This window comes from Pantherophis guttatus, chromosome 2 (assembly GCF_059756535.1).
Source record: "Pantherophis guttatus breed Tessera chromosome 2, ASM5975653v1, whole genome shotgun sequence".
NCBI lineage: Eukaryota > Metazoa > Chordata > Lepidosauria > Squamata > Colubridae > Pantherophis > Pantherophis guttatus.
Genome location: NC_142064.1, coordinates 130,422,708 through 130,447,801, shown reverse-complemented (window position 1 = coordinate 130,447,801; position 25,094 = coordinate 130,422,708). Strand labels below are relative to the sequence as shown.

Genomic DNA, 25,094 nt, shown 5'->3' with positions numbered 1-25,094 from the left:
TGCAAATACTTTGCAATAAATGGTTTATGGTCTACTATTTGGCAATAAACTTCATAAGCATTGGGGTTCTGATGTTTGATATTGCCAATTTGTTCCTTAACTGTTCATTTGATTTGCACAAATATATGTGACTAGGAGAAAGGCTACAGAGCGTAAGTTTGATATCAGTGAGACTCGTAGCTGTCCATCAACAGCAATGGTAATAATTCTGCCTGTAGAATTAAACATAATTCTGAGTCATAAGATTAGAATGCTAATCCAGGCGTTGACTTTAACACTTGGAACTTCAGCTTCAAGCCTCAGGGATGCATTAGGGACACAGCAAGTTGCTTCATACCTACAGTAAATAAAACAAAGGAGGAGAATGGCATCATCTGCATAAAATAAGACTGGAAGATGCCCATCAGTTAATTTGAGCCTATCAGTGTCAACTCTTTGAAGAGTTTTAATTAGGGAGTTAATAAATACCGTAAATTAAAAACTAGTGAGAGTACAATGAATGCTTGCTTCACCCTCTCAGATGCCTGAATAAAATCAGAAAGATCCTTTGCCAAGTCACATCTTACCCTAAGACCATTTTTTCCTATAAATTAATAATAAGACAAATTTATCTATAGATAACCTAGACCAGTCCAGATGTCATTATTAACTGGACATTATCAGCTGTACTTTGAAATCAATAAAAGCTGCATATAAAGTCAGGTCAGAGTGATCTGGATATTTCTCCAGCAAATGTAACTCTAGGCAGTGGTCTCTGGTGGACTGTCCTGTTGGAACCTCATTTGCTCAATATCAATTATCCCTCCATTTACCACCTCATATGGAAATTTGATCAATAGATTAAAACCTGGGGTACTGTTTGCTGATGGTGTTCAAAGGGCTAACTGATCCATAGTTGGCTGGGTCATTCCTGCCTCTTTTAAAATAGGGGAACAATTGTTGCTACTCTCTGCACCTCAGTTATCTGAGACCTTAGCTGTAGGATTAAAATGTGAGAACCAGAAGGCCAGCACTGGACCCTACCAGTTAGAGTTTTGGACTTGATTAACTTGGCTGGAATGCAGTCACTCCCTGAGGAGGGGGCTTTATCTCACTTAAGTTGCTTAATAATCTTTTTTAACCCTTGGCATGTGACCTGAGCCACTGAGGTAAAGCGGATAAAGGCACATCCATCACAGAGTCTCCCTTACAAAAGTTTGGCATCTGGCTATAACAGCACAAATGTACATCAAACATTTTATTATCTTGAGGGTCAGATAGGTGTAAATCAGAGGTGGGTTTCAGCAGGTTCTGACCAGTTCTGGAGAACCGGTAGAGGAAATTTTAAGTAGTTCGGAGAACCGGTAGTAACAATTCTGACTGGCCTCACCCCCATCTATTCTTTGCCTCCCAAGTCCCAACTGATTGGGAGGAAATGGGGATTTTGCAGTATCCTTCCCCTGGAGGGGGGTGGGAATGGAGATTTTATAGTCTCCCTCCACTGCCACACCCACCAAGCCACACCCACAGAACCAGTAGTAAAAAAATTTGAAACCCACCACTGGTGTAAATATGACCTGAACGAATAAAGAATCAGAGTGCATGTAGTCCTTGACTTATACCCTTTCATTTAGCGACCATTCAAATTTACAATAGTACTGATAAAAAATGACTTCTGGCATTTTTTCACACTTACGACTGTTGCAGCAGCCCCATGGTCACATGATCAAAATTCAGACACTTGGCAACTGGCATGTATTTATGACGGTTGCAATGTCTCAGGCTCAGGTGATCCCCTTTTATGATCTTCTGGCAAGCAAAGTCAACAGGGAAGCCAGATTCACTTAACAACCGTGTTACTAACTGCAGTGATTCACTTAATAACTGTGGCAAGAAAGATAATAAAATGGAGCAAAACTCACTTAACAACTATCTTGCTTAGTCATGGAAACTTTGGGCTCAGTTGTGGTTGTAAATCGAGGACCACTTGTATCCCGCTTCTTCCACTGAAATTATTGGGTCATTCCATTGGACTGTGTTGAAACTTACTCACCATTTGGCAGTTTAAATAAGCCTTAATTTGATTCCTGATTGGGCCCTGGATAAATTTATAAGTGAAAGTTAAAGGGAGGTGATTACCTCCAGACCTGGGAACTATGCCAAGTACTTAAGTCATGGAGCCAATTTCTAGAAATTATTAAATGCTCCGCAATACATCATCTATGATCTGACCAAAATGTGCACCTCTCAGGAAAATTACTTGTAATGGAATCATTTAGTATTTGTAAGTTAAACCTATTTAAAATATGTGCCAGCTTTAACCCAGCTAAATTCCATTTTGTATCCTTGAAGGATCTGGATATAAACCGTGGTTCAAAAATTTATTCAGGAGGATTAGCCTTATAGATCTTCATCGTTGCAACCAATTTTTGCATTAAAATCCGCACTAATTAAGATATATACAGAAAGGAATTTATTCAGGCAAAGAGCAAGAGAAGATAGGCAGATTCCAACCTTGGTTGATCTAACAGTAGAGCTGGGAGGGAAGAGGATAAAAATTGGTTCACAGTCAGCAGAATTGGTCAAAAATTAACAAGGGAGATATTGTTATTTATAATGCCAATTTGCGGCTTACTCCAATTGGCGCGGTGGGCTCAGTTACCAGTGAAAAATGGGTGCCTTGGAAGCCAATTTTTTTTTTGAACCTGAATGCAAAAACGGATGCTGGGACAAGATTCTGAAAGGGTTTGAAAACCTGCCTTTTTCTCCTGATACTGGAAGTGGAATGTTAGTAAAATCCGAAATATGCATGTTTGTTTATTCAAGGGTCGTTGACTAGATGTCTATTTTAAAAATGGGCTCTCCGAAAAAGATAATGCAAACCATATTCTTGTTTAAAAATGGCAAAGGTTAAAACCTTTCACCAATCAAAACAACTATAGTTGAGAACTGACTACTTTTGTTCAAATATGGAAAGATGTGGACGGTTCAATAAAGTTCTAAAATTGGTAGATAATGATCTATCTTAGATGCATTTTTATAAGTAAGATCTCAAAATCGATTCAATTATATTGTGGGGCATACGGTGAAATAACTATCTTTTGATATTTAATAAAAAAAATAAGAGAACTACAGGAAATGCTTTTGGGTCTTTTTAATTTGAGCATTTTGTTAAACGGGAGGGTTGCCTTTTGAATGAGAATTAGGAGGGAATGCTATATTTCTTTTTCCAATAACATTGTTGAATTGCTTTTCTTTTTAAAAAAAAAAACAACAACAACGAATAAAGACACCACAAATGAAACCCAGAAAGGAGAAGAAAATAAGAAAATCTCAGAAAGGATAACAAAAATAAGAAAATCCCAGAAAGGATAAGAAAAATACAGAGAAAATGCAATGTGCAAGGAGGAGTGTTTCTAAAAACAAGGAATAAAAAAAAAAAAAGTCTGGGAATCCCTGATCTAGGCTGCGATAATACCGCAAAGGAAAAAAAAAAGCACTTTCCTAGTCAAAACCTTTTTGTTTTGTTTTTTGAGGCTGCCATCCCTGATCAGGTTGGGACTACAACTCCTAACATTCGAGCTACGCGAGGCCAACCCACACAATCTTTTCTTTTTACCAAGTGGGAGGGGGGGGCAGCTGGAGGAGGGAGGGAGGGGGTGGAGGGGCGGGGGGGAAGGGAGGGGGCGGGGATCCCTCGCAAGACCTACCAGGAAGTCGTCAGGCGCGCGAGCGTGCGCAAAGCCACCGGAAACCCCGCAGAGTGTGTACCGGGTTCCGACGTTTCCGCTTCCAGGGCGGCGGTGGGGAGGGGGGGGGACGGCAGCGGTGGGAATAGCAGCAACAGCAGCAGCAGCCGCGGTGTTTCGCTTTGGTGTCTCCCCGGGAGAGGGGAGACCCGGCACGCAGGGAGTTTGAACTCAGGTGCGGGGGCTGGGTGAGGCTGCGCGCGCGGCCGAGCGAGCAGGCGGGGGTGGTGGGCGGCCGTCCCCTGGGAGGGGCGCGCGCACGCCTTAGCGCTCGCGGGGAGAGGGAGGGGGCGGGTACGGCCGCCGCCCGCTCATTGTCCGGCCGGGCGGGGGCAGGTGGGGGGTGGGGGGTGGGGGAAAGCGGGCATTTGTCCTCGCGCGTAGCGCGAGGCTGTGCGTGCTCGTCCACGCGCCCTCCGGGCTGAGGAACCTTTCTTCGCTCGTTCTGCCGGGGTTCGTCCGCGTCACCTGCTCGGCCGCCTTGGCTGCCTGTTTGCAGGGACCGGGAACACCTTGCAAGACAGGTGTTTTTAACGATCGAGACGGAGCAATGAGCCCAGGTCTCTCCGCTCCTTCCCGCCGACTCACTCTTAACCCTCATCGGGGCTGCCCTTGAGTGAAGCGGTTTTTAAATGAGGCTGCCAAGCAAAGCAAGCAAGCAAGCAAGCACCGAGCTTTTCTCCTTTGAGGTGCGAATGGTGTAATTGGATGCAGTAACAGTAACAGTTGGAAGGGACCTTGGAGGTCATCTAGTCCAACCTCCCTGCTCACGCAAGAGACCTATTAAAAGAAATCATGCTCCATTTGAAATAATGGGCTGGTGGTCTTTGTCCGGTTCTCATCGGCTAAAACTTTCTGCAGGGGTTCCACCTTGACCTCCCTGGAGCCAAAGGGTCGTGAAAGTAGCCCTTTAACACCAACAGGTGATTTCAAGTTGACCCGTGTCCTTAAAAGATTTCAGTCTGAATCGTGACATTCGTTCACGGAGGTTGCAGTAAAAAATTGGTTAGGATGGATAAACGCTAGTCGTTTTCCACAGTTATGCAGGCTCCTCTTGGAGGAGATAACCTGGTATTAAAATATTCTTAATGTGGGGGAAAGGTTGACGTTGATCCTTTTCGGAACAAAAAGGACCCAAAATACCAAACTTCAGGTTTTTGTGAACACGGATGTCCATGCTGTGCGGTGTATATTTAAAGGGTCAAGGATTCTCAATATTCCAATCTATTGAAAAATGAAGGAAAGGTTTTAAATGCGGTAGGAAATAAGAATTTGTTTTGTGTCATAGGTTTTAATGTAGTTAAGTCAGAGGTCCTTGCTGTTGTATTTTTCAGCTTTATTGCAATTATTGACACGGAAAATCATATGGGCTTTTTCATACCCAACCCCCAACTTTTAATACAGGTAGTCCTCAACTTACGACCACAAGTGAGCCCAAAATGTATGTTAAGTGAGGCCTTAAGTGAGTTTTGTCCCAATTTACGACCTTTCTTATCACAATCATTAAGTGAATCATTGTAGATATAAAATTCAGTAACATGGTTTTTAAGTGAATCTGGCTTTCCCATTGACTTTGCTTCCCCATTGACTTCCCCAAGATCATAAAAGTGTTCACGCAACTCTGGGACACTGCAAAATTCATAAATATTCACCCAACTCCAGGACATTGCAACCGTTATAAATATGAATGAGTTGCCAAGCATTGGGATTTTGATCACATGACCATGGGGATGCTGCAACAGATGTAAGTGTGAAAAACAGTCATTTTTTTCAGTGCTGTTGTAACCGAATGGTCACTAAATAAACTGTTGTAAGTCAAATGACTACCTGTACTAATTTTCTTTCATTTTTCTGCATTTCTGTTTTTTTTCCAGTTTACTCTTTCGTGCCTTGTAACATACTTGGTTTCTTCGATAGATTAATTAGTATTTCCTAACTCTGGTGCCTTTTACTTGTGTAACTTCAAGTCCCAGAATTCCCAACTCAAAATGATTATTTCTGAAAATTTGGGGGAATTTCCATAATTGGAGGGCATCTAATTTGGTCAACACAGTGTTATTGGTGCATGTATATTGTAAGGCTTGCTTACATAATCACATTGGTTTTGCTAAAAGGCATTATGTGCTTCATTCTGTCAGTAATGTTAGATTTAAGGCTGTGTTGTGTAGAGTTAAAAACATACTGGTTTTGAGTTTAAAGCACTTTTTACTGAACTATAGTAATGAAGAGACTAGGATGTTCGTACTAAATACCATAAATATTATATTAATAATTAAACAGAATGGTTATGTATGGAGACTAGGTTAACTTTGTAAAGTTTTAACGTTCTCTATTTGAGCTACTAATATTTTAATGTCAGAATCTGATTCAGGTATCCACTGTGTATCTAGTGAGAAATTATCTTCATTGCATGAGTTTCGCCAGTTGTTTAACTGCAGTAGAGTATATCTGTGGTCTTGCTTAGATGGACTTTACAAAACATTGTGATTTTCTACATGATTCTTACATTTCCTACTGAAGTTTTTTTCTTTTGAAGAAAACAAGTAGATAGAAAATTCTTATATTAATATTGCATTATGATATTTTAGTATAGAAGGATACAGATCACCAGGATGATGTACTGATTCAGCAGTTCAGAATTTAGTGCAAGAGTTTGCAGAAATCATATAGAGGTGGGAATTTAGTAATAAGCAGAATACTTCAGTAGACTAGAGGCACCAATACCTTTTGCCATTGCAGTAAAACTCTCTGGTGTGTAATTATAATTTTTTAAAAATACTGTTCTCACTTTTTTTAAATATATGTATGTATATATATATATATTTTTCCCTTAACCCACAGGTGGAAACTGGAGGTGGACATACAGCAATATTGTGGCTTCTTTGCAAGGAAGACCTCAGCACCTTTCCCCCCAGCAAGGGCCATCCTGAAGGGGGATTTGGGTTTGGGGTGACTCATCTGCAAGAGCAGCACAGTCTGTAATTTTCCTCAGCTTTTAACAAGGCTGGGAAAACTTGCTGCACGCCATTCTGGACTCTCCGACTCCAGAAAGATGTCAACAAAGTGGAAGGTATTGGACGGGACCGGCGCAGAAACGATTTACTGAAAAATCTTTGTAGTCGTAAAATTCTTTCCTGAGCAAGAGAGAGAGAAAGCGTAAGGACTTGGCGTAATCTCCGTGTTGAGGACTGTCAGACTAACGCGATGGCTCAGGTAACAGGCCCCCGGTTCTCCCATCCTGTCCCACAGGAATCCATCATTGAGGAAGTGGCTGCTAAGAGCCATCTGTGATAATCTATTCTGTTGTCACGTAAACTGTTCAGCTCTTGATGGTCTGCTGCAGGAGTCAGCACTGCAGCGCTTGGGAGTGCTGGACCCCTCCCAAAGTTCTGGGGGGTTACCAAGCTGTTCTGGTCCTCTTCTCACAGCCATGTTTGGAGAATGTGTTTGCTTTCTCTTACAGCCAGTTCCAGTTCAAGCCGGAAATGTTTTCGTATTTTTCTCGTCTTTCGTTCCAAGCCTAGGGGCTTACATGTATGCTGGAGTAGGGGCTGATGGGAGAGGGATGAAGAACGTCAAAGCACTTCTACTGCCCCAACCCCATTTTCCAGCTTCACGTTTCATCAGCAATATTCAACTGTAGTATCAAAGTTTCTAGGTAGCACTATTTTTCACAGTGGGATTTGCAAAAAAAAAAAAAAAAAACGGGACAAAGTAAATGTGTAAAAACGTACATAAAACTTTATATATCCTTTTTTTTTTTTTTGTCTCTTTATCATCTTCAGACTAACCCAAACAAGCCATCCCAGAAATTCAGCTTTGCCACCCAGATTATGTATCTGCCATATCCTTTGCAATCCACTAAAGGGGGGGGGGAGTACACCCCAGCCATAGGAAATTTGACTCTCTGTTTCATCCAATACATCAAACTGCATCTTTGTTTGATCTTAAAAGCATTGAGTCTAATCCAGCATTTACTGCTGTATTTCTTTTTACGTACATTTTATTATTCACGGGTTTCCTGTTCTCTTTACTTCCTCAGTTCAATTATCAATATGTCTTGGGATCTTACACTCTTAGGGAAATGTTCTTCTGCCTGGTTTTCCATTAGCAGCTATTGCTGCTCCTGCAATTAGCCTTTTATGCCACTTTTCAAAAATCACAGAGTGTCATTCCAGAGCTCATTGCCCGATACACTATGGGGAAGTTAAAATGGCAGCTCCGGCAGTAGCACTTTTAGGCATGAGATCCATGTATTACTGGCTTTCTTTCCTAAGGATCCTTGGAGAGATTGAAATAGCTCATGTGGCCATATCCTCTCCCCCCTCCCCCCCTCAAACAGCAACTGTGCAAGGAGGGACAGAGGGAGAGAGAATAATGCAGTCAAATCATCTAGGGAGAGCTATCTGGTGGAGGCTTAAACCCAGGTGTCCTTGGTTCCAGACCCCTTCACACGAGTTGCCTATCTCGGCTTTAGTGTCTGAGAGTAGGGGAGCTTTTTAGGCTCTACCTGACAGGCTTCATTCACAGAATCTGGCCGAGTTTTGCCACTGTTGGCAATGCTTCTTTTTCTTCATTAAGAAGAATGCAAACAGAATCCCCACTGACTGTAGGTCAGATTTGAGTGGCAATTAGGGCTTTACTAATCCCACTTCTATTTGTTTCACCGTTCACAGAGTGAGGAGGTGGCCCATTTCACTGCCACATAGGACTGATGAGGCCCCAGCCAAACCCAGCTCCCAATTCTTCATAATTTTTTTTCTCCTTCATGGCTGACTTAGCTCTTCTCTGAAGTATTGTAATTCTCTTTTTGTGATCATCTGTGACTAGAATGCCAGAGTCTGGCACATGTCCAAATTGCTGCTATGCTGTACATCCGTGCCTATGCAGCCCCTGGGTTGCAGATCCAGCTACTACATTTGGTGTTGAAAGTTGTCACTTTGACTTGTGCCTCGTTTAAGATGTTGGGGGACAGTGGGACATGCCCTTCGGGTTTTGCATTCTCCCTCTCCTATCTCCCTTCATCTTTCACTTAATGGACATCTTCTGCTTTCTTGCCAATCAACACAACTAACTGTGTTAATTACCTCAGAGCAAGGCCCTGAAAGATTATTAAGCTAGGTCTCCAGACATTACCAAACTGCTGAGTTTCTGCTGTTTTATGGCTGTTTCTCAACGTCTATCTTTAAATATGAGCAATACGTTAGAAGCCAAGGCTGCCTGTTTAGTCTCTTACGGTAATTCTTTGGAGAAGAATTGATGGAAACTCTTTGCCTCAGGGAAGCTGACCAATAGCCGTGGATTTAAGAAAGCTTGGTAGGATAACTCAATAAAACAAGCACACTTTTATGGTCTAGATGGCAAATGGAAATAACTTTCATGCCTGCATATGTACGTATAGAATTTTGCCTTTCTTCATGACCCTGCTAGCACAGAGAATAAACAGTAACGTGTGCGGGGGATAAGAATTGTCCCAGATAACAAAGGAAAGATGTTCAGAGAAGCCAGTCCTTTTCCCCTTGTTTTAATGGATAGCTGTACACAGAAAGCTGAACGACTTAGATTCTGGTAGATGTGAAATGATTCAGATACAGAAAGATACAGAAAAGTTGAGTTATTCAGCTGTTCAAACCCAAAGGAGAAGCATGCATCGGAGGTGGCATTGGCATCATGATGGTTGAATGTGTTGGCACTTCCTTAAAGAAGCCATGCCTCTTTCTCAATGTGCATAGTAGCCATTCTTTCCCAGGGAAATACACATTTAAGCTATGGAGGGGAACAGGGTGAGATAAACTTGTGACACCCTATCAGCACTTCCTTAGCTTGCACACATACAGCTAGTCCTCAACTTATAATCACAATGGAGCCCAACATTTATGTTGCTAAGTGAGAAATCTGTTAAGTGAGTTTTGCCCCATTTTATGACTTTTCTTGCTACATTTGTTAAGCGAATCACTGCAGTCGTTAAATTAGTAACATGGTTGCAAAGTGAATCTGGTTTCCCCCCATTGATTTTGCATGTCAGAAAGTTGCAAAAGGTGATCACATGACTCCGGGACACTGCCACCGTCATAAATATGACTTGTCATGCATCTGAATGTAAATCACGTGACCATGGGGATGCTGCAATAGTCATAAGTTTGAAAAATGGTCATAAGTCACTCTTTTCAGTGCCATTGTATCTTCGAACGGTCACTAAACAAACTGTTGTAAGTCGAGGACTACCTGTATTTACCTGGAATGACATGGCTTTTGCGTGGGTCCAGGAAATAGGCAGCTTTTTAAAGAAAAGGCCAGGAAGTACAATGTGGCTATCTCATCTCTTAAATCACCTTTTGGGGTTTGGATCCAAAGTTGGTTCAGGTTGTTCTTTCAAGGAAACTTTCGGAAACCTTCCTAAACTGACCTAATGAGAGTCTTCTCTCTCACCAGATGTTATTGACATTGGCCAATCTTTGGTAGGTAAACTCCAAAACCAGCAGCAAGTCTGACCATACATCAGATTGTAGCCCACCCCTTAAAAAAGCACAGCTGCGATCTTAATAGGGATGGCTGCTTGGTTTGGAATCAGCTTGGCTGTATTGTTCGATGTCATTGTGGTTTTGGTTTTTGTTTTTCTCTGCAGGCGAGCCTCCTGGCCTGCGAGGGACTCTCTGGTGTTTGCCTGGTGCCAACAGTTGCCAGCAAGAAGATGATGCCGAAACAAAGCTCTAAGCAGGTGGAGAACGGGGAGAGAGGGGGTGCGCCGGACATGCTGGTAAGGGCCAGCCCGTTTTCAGCTGTCTGATGCTGCACATGCGCTTCGTTGTTCTCTGTTCCAGACATGTTGGATGACAGAGCAGAGAAAACAGGATTGGGGCAAGGGAGGCTTGGCTTGCAAATTGCCAGATTAAGCTTTTAAACCGTTGTAGCCAGTCTCCTCCTTTCTTTTCTGCCAGGGTCATCGCAAGGAGAGCGAGAAATCACGTAGTCGGAAGGAAGAAGAAACAGCAGAAGGGTCTCCTCCTAAAAAATCTCTTAAAAAGGCAGGTAATCTTTCATTATATGACCTAGTAAAGGTCAAGCTCTCCACAGAATGCCTGTCCTGCTCTCAGAAGCCATCAAGACGATGGAGCTAAAAAAAGCAGAAGCTATCAGTTGGAAGTGGGTTCTCCTCCCACCCACCCCCATATTGGTGAGCAGGGCTGTGATTAGCTTTCAGGGAATTTCTACCTAGTTTCTAAGCCTGAAGTAGCTTCCAGTTTAAATATGTGAAATGACAATAATGAAAAAGTAGACTACAATTCAATTTTAGAAAGAGTTACAAGAGACGGGCTTAAAGCAAGCGCCTCAGTTTAAAATTCAGGAGCAAAGCAGGGAACTGAAAAGTGTTAAAAGCATGAAGAAAGCAAAAGCATATACCAACCTTCCAGTATTCAACAGAAGGGGCAAGTGGGATTGTTTTTAGTAAGGTATTCCCAAGCAGGGGTGCCACCACTAACAAGGCCTTTCCTCATATCCACAACAAGGAAACCTTTGGGCCTGGCCTGATGAAACTTGGAGCAGAGCTTCAAGGACTGATGGCATTGCTTGAGCAGCTTCATGCAGGTAGACAGGTTCCTTCAAATGAACTGGTGCAGGGGTGTCAAACTCATGTCGTCATCATGTGACGTATTGTGACTTTTTTCCTTCACTAAACTGGGTGTAGGCGTGGCCAGCGCATGATGAATCTGGCCCATGGGCCATGAGTTTGACCCTCCTGATCTGGTGCAAAGCCATTGAGAGCTTAATAATTTGTAACAGGTACTTTGCTTTGTGCTTTGGAATCCAATGAAAACCAGTGTAGATGGGGGGGAAAAACTGTATAGTATGTTCTGAGTAAATGACCATTTAAATCCACTTTAATCATTACCCTTTAAACTTCTAGGGTTTGTGCATGCTTTTCAGGACAATCTTAGATACCGTATTTTTCGGAGTATAAGACGCACCAGAGTATAAGATGCACCTTAGTTTTTGGGGAGGAAAATAAGAAAAAAGCTGATTGGCAGGTGGATCGGCCTCCTGGAATACCCCCAATCAGCTATTCCCAGAGGTGAATTTTAGCAACAGGTTCCTTGGTTGTGAGCTCTGTGCCTTGCTTTTTTTTTGCTTTTTTTTCTGCCTCTGAAACTTCTGAAACACTGTTTCAGAAAAAAACTTTTTCCTGCCTCTGAAAGCCTCCAAAACAGAGCTTCAGAAAAAAAGCCTCTGAAGGTCTGTTTGGGGGCTTCTTTTCTGAAGCTTCGTTTCCGATGCTTTTTTCAGCCTCCGAAACCTCCGTTTGAGAAACTGGGCGGGGCTACATTCGGAGTATAAGACGCACCCAGATTTTCACCCTCTTTTTTGGGGAGAAAAGGTGCGTCTTATACTCCGAAAAATATGGTAGACTCCTAGCCAGATGCTGGCTGGGAATGATTTAGGCTGGCCAAATCAGCAAAAATTGAAAGATGCAGCTGTTCTCACAAGCTGAAGATAAGCAGAACCACAACCATTTCTATAGCATATATGAGTAAGCCCAGGAACCTTCCATGGGAATGCATAGCTGTCTAGCACAAGCTTCTATCTTTGTACGGTTTTTATTTTATTTTTTATGATTGTAAGCCACCCAGAGTTACCCTGAGGTAAGATGGGTGGCCAATAAATTTTACAAATAAATAAAATAGTTAACTTCTGTACCAGCTTGACTAATTTAAATAGTTCTTCATGTGTTTCTGAGGAATAAGAAATAGGAGAACTTTATTGTTCAGGCTCGTGCGACATCTGTGACAAACTTCATTCTGTTCCTTTCCGAACAGGTCAGCCTGTTATGGTCATTATCCCTAGCCAGGGTAGCCAATAAGATTTGTCATTTAATACATCTGGAAGGCAGAAATTTAGGGTTGGTCAGACAAGCTGTCCTATGCTTGACCAGGAGGCTTTCCCCCCTCACTTAGCGTCTGCTGCATATTGAGCCACAGTGGTGCAGTGGTTAGCGTGCAGTACTGCAGGCTACTTTTGCTGATTGCCGGCTGCCTGCTATTTGGCAATTCAAATCTCACCAGGCTCAAGGTTGACTCAGCCTTCCATCCTTCTGAGGTGGGTAAAATGAGGACCCAGATTGTTGGGGGCAAGATGCTGACTCTATAAACCGCTTAGAGAGGGCTGTAAAGCGGTATATAAGTCTAAGTGCTATTACTATTATAAGACATCATCCTGTGGCTTGTTGTCATAGCAGTATGGTTAGTTAGTGCCTCTGAATTTAGTTTTAGTTCTTATGGACAAATTACAATGCACGTAGATACTGTTGCTGCATCCAGCATCTTTTGCACTGGAATAATTCAAACGAAGAATAGAAACTTCGCAATCATTATGTGACCTTTTAAAATAAACATTGTCTTTCTATGAAATACAAAAAAAAAGAAAAACTTGTGGAGTTGTACTCTGAGCTCAGTAGATAATCTCTGGTGGTAAACCATAAGAATTGAAGAAAATACTATTCAGCTGAAGTAAGTGAGATTAAAAGAATTGGGGCAAAGTACATTTTACATATTTAGCTAGAGTTAATGCTGTCAGATTACTTATCTTCCCAAGATTTCTGTTCTCTTTTAAAACTGCCCATCTGCTGTTAACAGACTCAGGAAGTGGATTTTAATGCTCCAAGAAAAAATTGCTTCCTGGGCCTGGAAGCTCACAGACCACTCCACAGTTTTCCCAAATGCAGAGGAAGAACAGATTGCTTTGTACATGCCTATCGTATATTAAGCTTAACGAGATAAAGTGGAAGTGGGCAAATATACACCCCATTTCTGCCAAAGATCAATCTATTTCCACTAGGGGTCAAATATAGGATATTTTTTGCATTTTTAACAGCAGAAGATATTAACGAATCTCTGTAATTAAAAAAAAAAAATCCAGGCAATCTGTTGTATACCAAACAAAGCTAAAGAGGCAAGCTGGATCAATTGTAGAAATTCAAAAGAGTTACATACCGTGTTTCCCCGAAAATAAGACCCTGTCTTATATTTTTTTGAACCCTGAAATAAGCGCTTGGCCTTATTGCCTTGCACTCAAAAGCCCGATTGGGCTTATTATCAGGGGATGTCTTATTTTGGGGGAAACAGGGTACATGAGAGATGCTTTGTTTTCTTCCATTGTGTTGTGCAGTTCATTCTGTTGTGGCTTGAAACAGGGAGAGTGGACAGTCTGTAGCAGTAGCTCCCAGCCTTTTGGGCACCAGGGACCGGTTCCATGGAGAAAGGTTTTTTCACGGACTAGAGAGGGCGTGGTTTCGCATGCTGCCTGCATCCCATGGATGGAGCTTTGCTTGTTAGCGCGGCCCGGTTTCTGGCATGCCGCAGCCTGATGCCGGTCCATGGACCTGGGGTTGGGGTTGGGGACCCATGGTCTATAGAGGAGGCAAAGGTACTATATATGCACTGACAAATGTCTTAGCTAAACCTCCTGACAGACCTGCAAGTTGGAAGATATGCCCAGATAGGCATGTTGTCTCTTTGTTGAGAAGCTGTTCTATGCTTGCTTGCAGGTAATGGTGATAGAACAGAATGGATCCTTCCAGGTCCGGATTCCCAAGAATTTTATTTGTGAGCACTGTTTTGGAGCATTCCGGAGCAGTTACCACCTCAAGAGACATATCCTTATTCATACTGGTAAGCGTATGGTCATTTGCCAACCTTGCTTTTGAAAATAGGCAGCGGGGGACAGACCTTGACCTTGATATAATGCAGTTATAGAAATGGCTAGTTTATATTGTTATGGAAAAGTGAAAAAGTTGTGGTTTGATGTTAATGCTTTATTTTACTGCAGCAGAGGAAGTCGGAAGTCAACACTTGATTTTTCTTTTCCCCCGTCCTCCCTCACTTCTCTCCCCACCCTCAGTACCTGCATATTTGTTTTTGTATTTTATTCTATAATCTAATAAAATGTTTAAACGCACATACACACAAAGAACATATATAACGCAGGTGCGGATGCTTGACATACCAAGAACCAGAGAACCCAGCTCCTGTCTTCACCCTGGAAGCAGTTTCGGTGATCTAAGTCTTGAAAGTGTAATAAAGGAAGTCTAGTGACACTACAGCTAGTCTTCGACTTATGACCAATTGCTTAGTGGCTGATAAGAGTTGTGACAGATTTCCCCAGGGATACTTACAACCTGGTTACGAAATTCTGACACGTATACACACACCCTGGTGACTGCGCTTCAGGTGTTTGGCAAGTGCCCTTCGTTTATGACCGTTTGCAATGTCCTATGGTCACATTTTATGACATTTTCGCCCAAAAAAGCCCCTAGCATTTATTTGTAGTTTCCAGCAAAACCAGCCAGTAGCGAACAGTTGGTTCACTTTAACAACTGTCACAGAAAAGGTTGTAAAATCAGACACACAGGCGACTTGCTTTACGATTGTCACAACTTATAACTGTAATGGGCCGGCTCTATCATGGTTGTAAATTGAGGACTACTTGTACTGATTGTGATGCAGAGACTTAATTCGTCACAACCTGCTGAACGGTTATCAGATGTTGTTCTCCATTCAACTTTTATCCGGGTTAAAACAGAATCCTTACGTATCAACCTGTCTCTCAAATTCAGGCTTCCTTAATGTGCAGTTTGGGTCACTCAAAGAACAAAAATGTTAGCTTTAAAACGTCATTCCAGTCAGTTGCCCTGTCCTTGGGCTGCCAGTAGATGGCCCTCTTCCCTTTGAAATGCATCCACCAAATGCCAACTTAAAGTAATTTAGAAACCTTTAGGATTGATAATTATATAAAGGAAAGAGAAATGTTTACAAGTCTTCATGTTAGATTAGCCATGTTAGACGGAGGTGGGGCTGTTCTGTAAGTGTTCCACACTTCATTCTTCCAAACATTCTGTAGTGTAAACAATGGAATGGCAAAGTAGGTCTGATTTACTATAGAAGAGGAATTTCCTAGCAGACTATAATACTATGAGGCCTGTGCCTATTTTAAAAAGGATGCAGGAGAAATACTTTGGATTTCGGGTGAGCACTGTTCTCTGTTATCCATGAAAGGCACTGGACTTCTTCCAGGCTGCCCCATGGATCTGAAAAAATATTGTGGCAGCAGCTGATGCTTTCAGTAGGCGATTCATTAAAGTTAATTAATGTGATTCTTAAAATAGCCATGTTCTTTAAATCACTTTCACATGTGGGCTTAAAGAAAGTCAGGCTTTTTAAATAAATAGCAAGGATCTAGTGTGTTTGCATAAGACCTGAAACACTTCTTCCAAATTCTGGATCATTTTTGAAATTTCCATCTAATAAGTAGTACCCATCTATACACCAACTCTCTGGAATGTGTTCATCTTTAGAATTAAAAAAGGCATTTTTTTAAAAAAGAAATATTTGTGAGGTCATGCAATATTTTTTCAGGCCTGGGACTTTAAGGAAAAGGTTCATCTATTTCTTTTCTAAAAAAAACTGGATGCATGAGTAGCAGCTTCCTCCATGTAGAAATAGACTTGCAGAAATAATCTCCGGCTCTTGGCAAAGTAAAAACCAGGGCTTCCATCTTCACAATCGGGGCCTGCATTGCCAAGAGAAAAGTAAGGTATTAGGAGAGGCAAGAGTGAGAAATGACATCACTTTTTCATTTGGGTCTGGAGTGTCCTGTAGCATATATTTCACTAAGAACATCTCTTGCTTCAGTGTCTTACGTGTCTTCTCTAGGAAGCTCTGCTTTGTATGGTTAGATCTTTGCTTAGAAGGATTCTTGCCACCTTGTTTCCTCTAAAAGCATAGGAGTTACAGCTCTGGAAATAATTAGCTGCTCCCTACCCTCTGTTAAAGGAGAGAAGCCTTTTGAGTGTGACGTCTGCGACATGCGCTTCATCCAGAAATACCATCTGGAGCGCCACAAACGTGTCCACAGCGGAGAGAAGCCATACCAGTGTGAACGCTGCCTGCAGGTAAGGACACTTTTCATTTGTCTTCCACATTTAGAGTGGAAATCTTGCCAGACGTGTGTGTTAAGACTTTGCATCAGCATAGAGAAGAGCACTAGGGCCTGTCTCCAGAACTGGAGATATCTTTGGTCTGCTTCTCAGATGCATTTGTCTGAACCCCTTCAACGTTTGCCCAAACCACCTCCTCTTGACTGGCTTGTGGAATGTAGGCTGTGTCCCTCTGGATTACTCCTACTACATCCCCTTCCCTTCTGGAGGACAGGCCCATGTTCATGGCTGCAAGCCCATCTCCTTTTCTTCCATCCCTTGCATGGCCAGCCCCATTCACTGTCCTGGTGGAGTCACACCAAAATGTCCCTGACTCCTCCATTCCCTTGTGCTTCTTTTTTTTTTCCTTCTGGCTAGCCTTCTCCAGGTCGGTAAAATGAGGACCCAGATTGTTGGAGGCAATATGCTGACTCTGTAAACTGCTTAGAGTGGGCTGTAAAGCACCATGCAGCGGTATATAAGTCTTACTGCTATTGCTACCTAGTCTTATTTTCGGGAAAACATGGTAGCAATAGCAGTAAGACTTATATACCGCTTCATGGTGCTTTACACTATGAAGCTCTTATTTTCTTTTGGGCCCCAAAATAAGCACCAGTTCTTATTTTTGGGAGATGTCTTAGGACCACCTTAGGTGGCCTTAGGACCACCACAGCCAGGCCTCCCACCCCCTGACACCTGTCACACCGCTGCCGGACTTCTTCTATGGCTGCTCATAGCCAAATGCCACCTCGTGCATTGTGCTGGTGCCTCCGCTCACGTCACTTGGCCTTCTGCCACGAGCGGCAGCACCAGCACAATGTGCCACATGGCGTCTGGTCACAAGCGGCTGCAGAAGAAGTCAGGCAATGGCACAAAAGCTGTTGGGGCATGGGAGGCCTGGCTGCGGCGGTCCTAAGATAAGCAAGTGCGTGGGGCAGCTCCACACAGCCACCCTAGCTTGATTTTTACGCATGCACCTCACCCCGCCTTGTATAACCAGAACAGAGTGGGTGGGATCTTAACTAGGGCTTATTTTTGAGGTAAGGCTTCTATTCAGCACACGTAAAAATCAAGCTAGAGCTTATTTTCGGGATAGGTCGTATTTTCAGGGAAACACGATATTTAAAACCCTCACTTTAAAACCCTTTCCCCTTTCTCTTCCTGACCTCTTAAGTGGTTGTAGCATCCGTCAGCAGATATTCCAGTTTTCATCATCAAAAAAAGTAGGCAATTACGCAGGTTTCATTTTTCTTTTCTTAGTAGAATGTCAATTCTTTTTAAGGTGAGGCTGAAAAACGGTAGGGTGAATGTCACTCAGTTTAATTTCACAATTAAATTTTCCAACGACTAAATTGAAAGGCTTGGATGTCAGATGAAATAACTATATAAGTCATACCATTTTTAAAGGTGGAAAATTTTAAAGGTGGGAATAAGTAGGTTGTGAGAAATTAAATCACCAATAGAAAATCAGTTAACTAATCAGTAATTGTTAATATAGTTAAAGTTTTATTTAAATAATGGCCCATCTTTGCTGTGTAGTCTATACTCTTCTCCTAAAGCATAGCCCTGGACAGTCCATTCAAAAGCCTCACTAGCCCATCAGAAATTACACACTTTTCCCCACGTGTTAAGGAAATTCTGTCAGTTGTGGGTTTTGTTGTCATTCCAGAATTGTGATCTGGCATTCCTATGGAAAGGTCCAGAATTTCCTGCAGGAGTTTGAACTGGCCAGCCAGTTCATGTTAGTTAGTTACCATGTTTCCCCAAAAACATGATCTACTCAGAAGGTAAGTCCTAGCTTGATTTTTACATGTGCGCCCAATATAAGCCCTACTCCCAAAATAAGCCCTAATTAAGACCCTGCCCAGTCCAGGGTGCACAGGTAAAAATTAAGCTGGGATGGGGGGGGGGGGTGGAGCTGCCCTACTACTTACCTTCGGATAGTTGCAGCCAGCCCTCACACACCTCGGCCCATTTCTTTTGCTGCAGCAGGCAAGGCTTTCCAGAAGGCCTCTACTACAGTCGATAACACAGCTCCAGATAGATCCGGAGCTCTGTTATCGGCTACAGAGGCCTGTAGGAAAGCCATGCTGGCCTTGTCAGATGAAGAAGTTCCTAAAAGGCCTCTGGTAGCAAAAAAGAGACCAGGGGTGACGTGCACAAGTGAGGTGAGTCAGTGGATGACATCCCCCCCCCCCCAAAAAAATAAGACCTGATGCCTTTTTTGGTGGCAAAAAAAATATATAAGGGTCTTATTTTCGGGGAAACACGGTAGTTAGTTAGGCCAGCCATTTTAATTTTATGTCTGTGCAAAACTGAAAGGAAAACTACAAACCCTGCATTTTAGTTGAGGTTCAGTTTCCTCTGGAAAGTCAGTGTGGAGCACAGAGTATTCCCTCTTCTAACTTTTTCCCAAGGGGCAACTCTATGAGAGATTGGTGGAGAAAATATAACTCCTTCACAGTGAGCTTCCCTGACAGGAGGAGGGTTTGCCCCAGGATCTTCCTACTTCCAGTCACAAAGGCCCACTACCCCGCATTCGGTTTTCAATTGCACTGACCCTAAAATGCAGGGTTTCCGACTTTGCTTTTGGTTTTGCATAGAGCAGGGGTGGGGAGAGCGATGGCCCTTGCATGATTTGTGGACTTCCTGTTGGCTCAGGAACTCTGGGAGTTGAAGTCCACAAGTCATAAAGGGGCCATCGTTTTCCCCACCTTTGGCCTAGAGCCTTTGTCTTTTTGGTCATCTCTCCGGATTTTTTTTCCCCCTTTCCTTTCCCTTTCACAGAGCTTCTCCAGGACAGACCGGTTGCTGAGACACAAACGAATGTGCCAGGGCTGCCCCAGCAAAGCATCTGACTCCCAGCTACTGCTTTAGGGTTGGGCCATAGAAGAGGCTTTTAAGAAGTTGCTGGGAAGTCCACCAGATGCTCTGGGAGTGGGCTTGTTCACCTGCTTATGTTTTGTGCCCGAGTTTGCCTGCTGAGCCTATCTCCTGTGGAAGGGGCAGAGCTGAGCGGGCACAGACTTCAACTTATGGTCTTGACACTGTAAATACATGGAGGACAAAGCAGGGCTGGCTCCCAGCCATTGGGAAGCTCACTGCAGTTGTGGATAAACATTGCCGGGGTGCGCTTTCTGTTTCTGTTTTAGGTCTTTTTTTTTTTTTTTTTTTGAAATTTGAAATTATCACCATTTGCCTCAGGAAAGGCTTTGAAAAGCATTGCGGGGCCTTCCGCGAGCCATTCCGACCAGATCCGGTGCTCTCCATTAACAGACGATCTGCCAGCTGGCCTGATATTTGGGCTTGCAAAAAAAAAAAAGTGGGAGAACAGGAGGCAAATATTTTATGAGAAACAGTGATCACCGCCAGTCAAGCAGTGAACTATTTTGCGGAGCTGATCCACACCAGGAACGGATTAGCAGCGGCAGGATCCTGAGACCTGGGATCACAGGAGTCTGTCTCATTTATGCTAGGCCGTGAGGCCTACGGGACATTCCCCCACCCCCTCCTTTCCATGCTATTCTCTTTAACAGTGATTTGTGGTCTCGACTTTCAGGTTTCAAGAAACAAGGGCTGCAGAAGGTGAAAAATGCTTTTGGGTCAACCTAGAAGTCTACCTTAGTTGTGCTCCATTTATCAAGATCCAGTTGATATTCAGCTGGCTGGAAGGCTCTGTTTTCCTCCCAGGAGAGGAGGATACTTGTATGTGGTCCCTTCGCTTTCCCTTGTAAATAGCCATCCATTCAGGACTTACCTGTTACATATCTCTTCAAGCGGAATCCAGAGCCTTCTTAGGGGGCAATTCTGTTTTCCTAAATACATGAAAAGCCAGCTCTGGCCCATGGGCACCCATCTCCTAAACCTGATGCTGAAGAACTACAGTCTCTGTGGGGGAGGGACTTTGGCCTCTTGATATGTTTCTTGGAATAAAATACTGGAGGACTAAAGGTCAGCATTCCCATGTACCATGAATTCTGATTGCTCCTGGGCTGCTTCGTTGAAGTTGAAAAAGAGGCTTGTTGCCAATATGCAAATTTTTATATGTGCTATTATTTCAGCTTAGTTGCAACAGGCAGCAGCAAGTTTGCAAGGGAAAAAAAGGGGGGGGGAAACCCTCCCAAGTCCCTTCTCCCTCACTATCGCATTTACAATGGTCTTTCTAGAGGGCAAGTAATAATTTGTCTCGGAGTCTGGAATTTACTTGTTAGGAACAAGCGCCTCCATCTGAACGATCAATACAAATGTCATTTGTGCTTCAAATACATCCCTCCCTGAGTTAACTTCTGAGTTCGCCATAAGAACCTTGCTTTAAGCCAGGTTTTAACCAAGGGCTGTGTTGGTAGAGAAATGATGATCTTTGTTTGGTCATGCCGGAGAGGTTCATTCTTGAGGGGCTGCATTTCTGCCTATGCAACTAGAAAGGTTTGATAAACAGAGATGGGATACTTTAGATGAGTGCTTTTCAAGCTTGACAACTTTAAAAGGTGTGAGCTTCTTAATTCCCAGATGTGTGGCTGGGAAATTCTGGGAGCTGATCTTAAAAATTGCCAAATTTGAAAAAAAATCTGCTTTAGTTCAAGATTGTTGCCCCCCCCCCCCCCAACCATTTAAGAGGTTCCAATGTACTAGCAAAAGGCATTGTTCTTTTGATCATCTTTCTTCTTGCTGCCTAGGGATCATGGGAGTTGTAGTCCAACAAATCTGAAGTACATTAGCTTGGGGAATGTTACTGTAGAGGAGATCTTTTTTTTTTTTTAATAAAAGAGCTCTTTAATTTCCTTCCCCTTGTTCATCGGAAGACGCAGGTATATTCCCAGCCTTGTTAACATTTCAAAAATTAACATCAACTTCTAGTCTGCAGTTTATGGGACTGATTAGGACACCCCAAACTCTAGGAGGTTTGTTGCAATTTTAGTGGGGCTGATAAAAATTAAAATGGCTACTCTTTAGAAAGAACATACCACCATAATGTCTTTCAGTTTACCAAGGACTGTTTTCCCCCAAAAGGAAATAAAATAATTGCTGTAGGAAAAAGCTTGAGGAAATGTAGATTTTTTTTGGGGGGGGGGGGAGGAAATTGGAATATAACTGTTTCAGGGGGAAATAGCAATGTGCTCAGGTGGGAAAAGAAAACTTGCTTGAGTAGAAGAAATCTCTTTATCAAGAACTAGATGTTTTTCTGTCCTTCCGGACTTAATCTAATAATTGAGACATGGCACTACAAAGCATATTCACAGTTGCCTAGTATTTCCCCAAGAGGTAAGGTGAATCTCTTGAGCGAACTGCCTCATACTGCCGGATCCTTTATGTGCCAAGCAGAGTAATGACTCTATGCTGTTTTGATTCCTTCAGGCAGGGGTGTCAAACTGGTGGCCTGCAGGCCAGATGCATCACGTGCTGGCTACGCCCACCCCAGCTCCACGAATGGGAAAAATGTCATGAAACGTCACGTGACGGCAACGTGATGCAGCGAGTTTGACACCCATGCTCTAAAGCAGGGGTCTCCAACCTTGGCAACTTTAAACCTGGTGGACTTCCACTCCCAGAATTCCCAAGCCAGCAAAGCTGGCTGAGGAATTCTGAAAGTTGAAGTCCGCCAGGCTTAAAGTTACCAAGGTTGGAGACCCCTGCTCTAAAAAATGTACAGCTTTAGGAGCACAGGGATGTGTTTTGCTTAGGCTCTGCATCTTGCTAGGGTGCTGCCATAGAGACTCAGGAGGCTAATTAACACTATGTACTCTGGGAGAGAAATTCTATAAGCTGCTGCACACTCTACACCAGCGCAGTCATTTATCAATAACCTAGATAGGCATTAATTGGTGTCTGCCAATTTTGTTATCCAACTCTTTTTCCCTGCTTGGGAGTGAAGGAAGACAAATGTTAACCTCAAAAACAAGTTGCATGTGACTTTCATTGCTGAATTTTGCTCAGAAGTGGACTATAGGGTTGAAAGAACAGGATGGGGGAGAAGGCAGAAAGAGCAACCATAACAATTCAGTGATTAATAATTGGACAAAATAATAGGTTTCAAGCATTTTTTGTTGTTAAATAATCACCTGCAGGCAGTACATTAGCAAAACGGGGTGGGGGGGGGATAGTTTTCTGTGGGAGGAGGTTTTATTTAAACAAATTGCTTGGCCCACCCCAATGAAATTGATAGCATCTATTAACTGCTGCTGGTTCATCCCAACTAGAAATTTTATGCAGTGGGTATAATTGCACTAAGATCTTTGCATTTTTTTTTTCTTGACCGAGATGAAATTGAAAGGAAGTGAAACTTGTCTGGAAGTTTCACTGGTTGCCACTCTTTAAAGTGCAAGGGACCAAAACCATTTCAGAATGTAATTTGTTTTGTTCAAATAAAATTATGCAGAGGCAGTGAGGTGAAAAGAGGACTAATTTGCTGAAGGTTCAGGAAAGTGAGACTTAGATTTTAGGTGAAAACAATGTACTGTTTTAAAATATTCCACTGTTTTAAAATATTTAGTAGCAGAACAGTGAATGGGATTGCAGCAAAGAGTTGGATGAATTGGATGGCTTGGCAAATCCAGGTAGCAGCAGACTGGAAAATGGGTTTTGCATAAACACGTAAGTGTACTTCCTTTGCAGGAATATAAAGATATATAATTTTACCAACACTGTCTATGGTAATGCCTCTCCTGGAGATAGAGAAACCAGTCTTTAGAGAGTATGTGTGACAATTTTCCCTGTATCTTTATCCAACCTGAATATGTTGTTTATTATACATGTGACCCACAGGAGGTATTCAAGTCCAGACCTCTGTAATTCTGACAGATACGGTCTTGTGTGTGTGGAACATAGCAGTGTATACAAGCCAACCTGTGTGAAAGTCAGGTGGACTGGAACCTTCGTGTACCTTGAGGAGTGCCCGTATTTGTGTTGCCCTAAAGGGCAGCCAGGGACACATTTTTGAAGGCGCTTTATTTCCCTATGTCCTCCATCTTACTTCCTTTCCTCCATGGAAGTGAGAAATCCCATTTTGACAATGGATGCCATTGGGAGCTGTTGCTATTCCCATTCCTTTTCCTGGGTGCTGGTAACAGAAGGACAAATCGTGCTTGTCACATGGAACAGGTGCCTTAAGGTGCTTTCCAATGTGGTGCTGCTGGTCTTAATTTAGGAGTTTGTTCAAATAAGAAGGAAACGTAAAGGACCTTTTCTTGCAGTTCATATTTGGCTTTTACATAGACCTCCTGAAAGGAAAACAATCTAGCACTTCAGCCTGAGCAGATAGCCTCTGGACTTAATGTGAAGGTCCAATAGCTTTTTCTAAGATAATTTATTTTCCTTCCCTTTAACTCACTGGTTTTGCAGGGAAGGGAATTGGGTCAGGGGTGTGTTACCCAAGGACAGGATCACTTTTAAATTGTAGTTTTTATAAGATGCTATAAACTTGTATCTTTTTACCATTACAGTGTGGTGTCTTTTCCTTTGTGTGTGTGTGTGTGTGTGTTCCATTTCAGTAATTGGAATAAACTCGGCTTGCTTTCCCTTCCAAACATTAGCTTCACTGCTTCTCCATACCGTTAGCTTGGGTATTACATATTCTTTGACCAGCTTGTTTTGTTGTGCCGCGTACTTGGATGAAGGACCTGCAGTGGAACAGAGGCACAGAGAAGATGGCACAATACTGCCTTCAACAGATTCTATTGTTCTTTTCAGTTTTCTGAAGTTGCATTCCAATGGTGGACCAGGTCATAGCCAGAGTGGTAGAACTGACTTTAAAAGATAAGTTGCTGATCCATACTGACCATAGCTCTGTCAACAGCTGGTAAGTGTATCTGAGCTTTCAGGTAGAAATCTCTCAGTTCTAGATCTAGGAGAATATGCCTTCCTAATTAAAAAAAAGGGGGGGGAATACACTTACTAGGTTCATGTGTACTGTATGTGTAGCAGCTTGCCATGATGGCTGCTCAGAATATTGCTGTAGGTGTGCTGTGAGAAAGAGGTAGGTTTTATGTTGACTATGCCCAGATCAGAGGTGATGCTGGAAGCTAAACATCCGATTCCTAAACTTCCAGGTTATTGGTTCCAGAAATGACCAATTTCCAACCTTCTGCATATTGGTGGAGTACAGAAACTTTAAACCACCTAACTTCATTGGAAAGAAGGGGTGTTTGCTCCTGTTGGACATTTTACTTTGGCTTAATTAGTGCTGTCTGTCCACCATTAAGACATCACTAAATTAGTCCAATGTGAAATTGGATTGCCGGAAGAATACAAGGAGAAACCCAGTGCTAAAAGATGCAGCGTTGCCAGGGTTTTGCACATTGGCTACTCGGATACAACAGCAGAATGGGTGGCGGACAAGATTGATTGTGGGCCCAGAGCTTGGAAATGATCCCTATTTTATTTATTTTTTTTATTAGATGTTT

The 25,094-nt window shown here is 42.7% G+C and overlaps 2 protein-coding genes across 10 annotated transcripts in view; one reads left to right on the top strand and one right to left on the bottom strand.

The window, feature by feature from the left end:
• Positions 1-4,137, bottom strand: part of CSAD (cysteine sulfinic acid decarboxylase) — a 33,555-nt gene extending 29,418 nt beyond the window's left edge. Inside the window, exon 1 of one of the 4 annotated variants that reach the window (XM_060688975.2) lies at positions 3,690-4,137. The gene's annotated coding sequence lies outside the window, so the exon portion shown is untranslated. The remainder of the gene's footprint in view (positions 1-3,689) is intronic. The other 3 variants (XM_087886727.1, XM_087886730.1, XM_087886728.1) reach the window with 3 other exon arrangements.
• On the top strand, positions 3,688-24,128 carry ZNF740 (zinc finger protein 740). Of its 6 annotated transcripts, XM_034419155.3 has the most exons (8): positions 3,688-3,903; positions 6,570-6,941; positions 7,192-7,386; positions 10,354-10,485; positions 10,667-10,753; positions 14,269-14,392; positions 16,553-16,671; positions 19,483-24,128. In XM_034419155.3, exons 4-8 carry the CDS (start codon positions 10,420-10,422, stop codon positions 19,570-19,572), a joined length of 486 nt encoding a protein of 161 aa, XP_034275046.1. In that variant the 5' UTR covers positions 3,688-3,903; positions 6,570-6,941; positions 7,192-7,386; positions 10,354-10,419; the 3' UTR covers positions 19,573-24,128. The 6 variants fall into 6 exon arrangements, with proteins under 6 accessions (XP_034275046.1, XP_034275045.1, XP_034275043.1 ...); XM_034419154.3 differs by lacking the exon at positions 7,192-7,386 and having other exon boundaries at positions 10,354-10,446; XM_034419152.3 differs by lacking the exon at positions 7,192-7,386.
• Positions 24,129-25,094: the final 966 nt, after the last annotated feature.

Coding starts and splice junctions, on each gene's coding strand:
- ZNF740 (XM_087886734.1), top strand. Junction 10,486..10,666: donor GGGGTGCGCCGGACATGCTG/GTAAGGGCCAGC, acceptor CTTTTCTGCCAG/GGTCATCGCAAGGAGAGCGA. Junction 10,754..14,268: donor CTAAAAAATCTCTTAAAAAG/GCAGGTAATCTT, acceptor GCTTGCTTGCAG/GTAATGGTGATAGAACAGAA.